We start from the raw sequence: 6,000 nt of genomic DNA, 5'->3' as shown, positions 1-6,000 counted from the left end.
CCGCCAGTTAGTCTGCAGCTGTCTGTTGCTGTAGAAACGTGCCTTAACCCATTTTATGTAGGGGTGTCTCGGAGATTTACTTTTCAGTTTGCCAGCTTGGTACATTTAAAGATGAATTGGTAACCCTTGGTTTGCCCCTATTTGAAATATACTAGCCCTGTTGCTAAAGCGACCGCCACCTTCCAGACACTGAGGCAAGAGCTGTTCTTGTAGACAGACAGTAAGTTTGGATCATGTTGACGCTCCACATTTTCAACAGAGGTTCGCTTATCGAAGGTCGTTATTGTGATGAAGTTATCCTGCCTCACATCTGTCATTTCTGGAATGCCATAGGTCCCGATTTTGTTTCCATGGATGACAATGCACAGCTACACAGGACTCATTCTGTTGAGGAGCTGCTGGAAAGTGAAAATTGTAAAGTTCCTTTTACGTATATTAACCGGTTTTTTATGATTTATTATTTTTCTTAAATTTCAATTTTAAACTTTCCATAATAAAATGAAGATGATATTTAACAGCCAAACAATGTGACAAAACTTGAAATCTGTACTTCTTACGTTCATTTTGATATACATATCACAACAATGATTAATTTAAAATTATTTATTTAAATAATGCAATTGTAAAAAGATAAAGTTATCATTGCTCATCTTCTTTCTTTCCTATTTTATCTACATTTTTTATTAAACCTTCAGGATCATTTTTATAAAGCATAAAAACTCCTTGAACTTCTGCCATGCTCACATCTCTGTTCAATGCTATTACTGCATTTGCAAATTCTTCTGCAGAACTGATTGCCATGTCTGGATAAAACCTTTGAAACATTTGTTTGAGTTGATAAGCTGTTGCAAATCCTACATATTCTTTAACATCTACTCGTCCGGGACGTACTAATGCTGCATCTAATCTGTAAATGAAATAATAATTTTTTTAATAAATGCTTCCAAATCTTTTTAAATATCAAAATATCAATAGTATACAAAAACTACTAAATTTAATACAGAAAACCCATGGATGTAGGAAGTAAGATAGAGTGGCCCTAACAGGTTTTCCCCATACACTGCTTTGAAGCACTGGTGATCCCTTCGTGATGACCAAAACATTGGGTCATTTACCATGAAATTCAATGGGTTTTGACACGATCAAATGCAAACATTTTGTAATTACGTCGTAAATATACATATAAATGCATATATTTTCTTTTTCCACAATGTTTCAAAGTTCTAAGTATAAACAACATTTCATTCTGAACAGAATTAAATGCTATACTTTTCACAGAACAGTTTCCTCAGAATGGTTTAATTTGAATGAAATATTTTCAAAAATTTTCCGTAATTACATTAAAAAATTTTAAGGTAATTCGATTTTATTCTGTTAAGGATTACAAAAATTAACATCAAAGTTTACTGTACTATTAATATTAAAATTATGCATTATTTCTTTTCTAGAGCTTCTTACTAAAATACTTTCTCAAATATGACATGATTTTCTAGCTTCTGAGGCATCTTTTAAATCGAAAAATCTAAGTCAATTTATAATTAATGCTCTATTCGGTCCATTTCAAATTAGAGCTTTTATTTTAATAGCAAAATATGTTAAATAGTACTTAACTTTCTCTGAATATTTCTGAAAGGGAATAAGAAAAGAATTTTTTTAATATTATTTAAAACTTGTAACTGAGTTATTATAAAATTTTAAGGGGAATAATTCTTTTAATTATATTTATCAGATTTTTTTACCATTAATTTCAACAATACATATTCTAAAACTATTCTTTATTACTTTCTTAATACTCATCTCAGAGAATTTGCTTTGCATTACCTTTTAACAGATTGCTTTCCAGTACAAACAATCAATAAGAAGACCATTCATGATCCGACCTCCTTTGGCAGGATACACAAATGTTTTCACCTCCGTCGATTACACTATTTTCAAATTCATAATAAGCTGTCTTGATGATGTGCCGCATTCACATGGTCACATCATCTTGACCGCACATGGTACTTCCGCCGAATTCGCAAATGTATCCGTCTTCTCTTCCATACATTTGTGTAAAACTGTACATAATTTTACACAAACGTGGGGTTACAAATCAAGGAAAAGTTAACTTATTGGCCCATCTGTGTGATTAATTTTGACGAGGATTGCAGCATTTGGTGGTAATTTTATTTTTTAATTAACCCAAATAAGTAAAATGTGTAAACGCAAAGTGATTATTTTTAAATTATATAAAAATAAAATGATAAGTTTAAAATGAGCAACTATAAAGCCTCTCTTCTAAAAATTTTTAAAAAGAACATGTCACAATAATATGTGGATGACAAAAAAATTATTTTATGTAAAACCTTTTGGCGCTTGGAACATAAAATAAAAGTAGTGAATACTCTATTGAGGGTATCGAAAGACGCATACAGTTTTAAAGGTACCATAAGGTACTTTTCATTCTTTAAGCATAACATTTTTGCTAAAATCTATATTTTTGTAATTCAACATCTCAGAATTTTCTAAAACAAATTCATAATTAAAATTGCTGTTATCAGTTATCGAAAAATAACCAAGATGTGATTTTTGCCTAAATGTCACTAAACTATATAAATTGCTATTATCCATCACACAATGAATGTGTCTTTTATGTGGAAATGTCTTGTTTTTCGATTTGTATGGAACTGTCGTGTGTCAAAATACTATAAGTGCTGTTAATGGAGCTTCTGAATATAAACAAAAAAACAACTCATCTCGAGACCGAAGCTTTGGAGCAGTGCTTCACTCTTAGTGCCCAGGTGGCGCTTCCTTTCTTACCTCCATGGGAAAGCCAAGGGAAAATGACCTTTTCAGAAATCATATATACATATATGCACACATTTAATTCTAGAATTCTAAACAGAAAATACATATATTGTTGTGAACTGAAGCCAGAATAGAGTGATGTCAGCTTCTAGAATGTATGGGAATCAAAGTTAGTCTTTAGTTTGGAAATGAGAACATTTTTGGTAGGTGTGTCTGTCCTTGTGTGAGTTTCGTGTGCTTCAATAAAGTGTTTTCCTGTTTTTCAGAATAATTTTTGTCTTCCTGGACTTTTACAAAACACCCCGCATTGGGCAGAAGCGAACCCATGAATTAAATTTCAGCTTTTCATTCTCAACACAAGAAAGTGGTACCCTCTGAGGAACCAGTGTTTCTGAATTGAGATATTTGAAGTTTGAATAATTCCCTTTAGATGGATTTGAATGCTTTAAAAGCACAACAGAAGGGATTGAGAACAACACTTACCCTTTGTCTGAAGAAAATTGAAAATGAGCTGGTTAGACAATATATATATTTAAATGAAGTTCCAATTTTAAGCTACAACTTATTGATAAGTTCGAGCAGTTATAGATTAGACAAGTTATAGATTTAAATGAAGTTCCAATTTTAAGCTACAACTTATTGATAAGTTCAAGCAACTTCAGTGTTCTCAGTCATTAATTTATGAGAGTTTACTAAAGACTGAAGATGGTAGGAAATTACATTAATGATTATGAAGAAGCTGAAACCTACAAAGATAGATAATTAGAAATTTGTGTTAAACTGGAAAAGAGATTGCAAGAAGCCTCTGCAGCTAGAAACAAAAAAAGAAAATTTTAATTATCAAAAATTAATAAACAACAATTATTATTAAATAAAGATGAATGTTTTTCATGTTTTAAAAAAGTAGGTCATTTAAACAAATTTTATCACTTTTTTTTCCCCCTGCACCTAAAGAAAAACAGTCTAAAAACAAAGCTATGAAACTTTTCAAGTAAGTCTAGTGTTATTCTTTTGCTTTAAAACATGCCCAGGAATTCACAATGTTAGCATTTTGGGTGAAAGCACAAGTGCAGATAAAAGAGCAGCATCAAATTCCTTGCAGAACTTGAAGAAGAAAGCGACCTTAAAGAACAAAATCTAATGTAGACCAAACTTTGTTACACTGAAGAAAGTTACCAATGAACTGTTCTCAGTGTAATAATTCTCATTTTTAGATTATGTGTCCCAAAAAGAAAATGTGTAAAGCAGAGAATTCCCTGTCTAATTGTCACAGAAGCAAAACTGCTGACTTGCAAATACTTTGCATAGTCTCAAGATCAAGAGAGAAAAATTTGTGTTTTGCTAGCTAAAGAAATTACATAAACAAATGAATTATGACATTATTGAATGTTTCTTCAACTTTAGAATGAAACTATAATGCATGTATTGTTTGGGGGGGGTGAACCAAAATCGAAGGAACATAAAGTATTTTCTGTCAATGATTTAAAAAAAATTCATAGGCTTGCAGTTTTGAATCAGAAAAAAAGACATGTGAATTTATTCCAAAAAATAATGATTGTATAATTTTAAATGACTTGAAAAGAAATAAAATAGACTTAATAGATTCTTCACATGAAGAAAATGCAACTGACCTTTTGAATGGGCTGATGAAAACTTCTGACTGAAAACTTAGTTGAGCTACTAGATTCAGGTATAAGAACCATGAAAACTAAGCGTAGGTGGATGGTAATTGGACAACAGAATTTATGTGTAAGTGATAGCATTTTAATAACTATATTAATGCATGTTGGGAATATTCCTTTAAGTGCATTATGGGAACTTGAAATTTTACGAATAGGTGATTTGTCTCAAAATGTTAAGGAGAAAGATACTTCATCTAATTCTGAAGCAAAATGAAAATTCATCCCAATGGGAGATAGGAACTAGAATTGCTATGGAAATTTAGTTCTATGCATTTGATAATAAAGAATTAATCTGAAAGAAGCATGAAAAAGTGACTAATAAAACATGTTAAACTTTTATTTGATTATCAAAAGGTATTCCAAGAATGGGGGGAAAACAAGTAACACTGAATGCATACTGGAAAATGAATTGAATAACGAATGTCACTATTTGCCTCACTGGCCAGTGATTAAATTAGATAGTAAAATTCACTCCATTTTCGATGCTTTCCACACTCTTAAACTGGCTGTTTATTTAAAGGAATTACAGTCAAAAGTCGTTAATCCGGACTCGTCGGGACTTCGGCGATTCCGAATTATCGATTTTTCCGGATTATAGATCATCAGTTTAAATCTCGTAAGATGGCATGCAGAAATTCTAAAATTAAAAATATGAAACCGTAATTTATGAAATAAAGAACAATTATGATCTAAAGGGTATCAAAATTTACAAAAAAAAAAAAAAAAAAAAGCTTAATATTTATTTGTTTACTTTATTAAACATTTCTTTCAATGTAAGTTGTTTAAGTTGCTTCGTTTTATGTGATAATACTTTCTCTTTAATTCTATAAACAGACATAATTTCTTGTTCAGTTACAAAGTTCTGCTGTTCCAAGTCCCGTAATTGCTGTGCCGAGAACGCCGACTAACTTGTCAATCGAAATTTTTTCGTTTTCACTAACCTCTCTGTCACCTTCTTCATGTCTTGCAGCAATTCCACTTTTTGTTTGATGGACATCGAAACGTACTTTCGTTTTGTAGATCCTTTGGGAGCTCCAGCATCGGAAATTCTATTTGACATAATCGAAAGTTCAAGTTTACTTTTATAAAATTGCTTTTACAGTCTGAAAAAAATAATAAGCCGGATCCAGTTCGAAGATTAAGGAACAACGCAATCATCAACATTAACTGAAATAAATAATTAGATAATTTTAGCTCATACCGTCCGTTATACATTAAACGCGCACGCGAAAACGTATTCTGCACTTGCACACACGCATATGCGCAGTCGTAAAGGTCTTACCGCGCACGCGTAAACGCCTATACGCATGTGTCAACGCAGCGCATGCGCAGAAAGTTTTTAGCTTTGAAGTCCGGATTATGGGTGTCCGATTTAATGACTTTTGACTGTAATCAATTTTAATATCTAATATTACTGATCATTTTAGAATGTATCCAATCAGTGTAGGTGTTGGCATTGAAAAAACTTTTTTGATGTTATCTATTGCAGAACAATTCAGATATTTTCTTAACACTTTCCCCTTTCCAAGTA

The 6,000-nt window shown here is 31.6% G+C and overlaps 1 protein-coding gene across 1 annotated transcript in view; it reads right to left on the bottom strand.

The window, feature by feature from the left end:
• Positions 1–588: 588 nt before the first annotated feature.
• Bcs1 (mitochondrial chaperone BCS1) overlaps positions 589–6,000 on the bottom strand; it is a 49,480-nt gene continuing 44,068 nt past the window's right edge. Inside the window, exon 8 of the mRNA XM_035365671.2 lies at positions 589–907. Coding sequence (XP_035221562.1) covers positions 640–907 — 268 coding nt within the window. The 3' untranslated portion in view covers positions 589–639. The remainder of the gene's footprint in view (positions 908–6,000) is intronic.

The sequence above is a fragment of the Stegodyphus dumicola genome, chromosome 3, assembly GCF_044657685.1.
Source record: "Stegodyphus dumicola isolate Sdum_Otavi_A_Nest chromosome 3, ASM4465768v1".
NCBI classification, from domain to species: Eukaryota; Metazoa; Arthropoda; class Arachnida; order Araneae; family Eresidae; genus Stegodyphus; species Stegodyphus dumicola.
The sequence above is the reverse complement of the archived record's forward strand: the minus strand, read 5'-3'. Positions and strand labels throughout refer to the sequence as shown.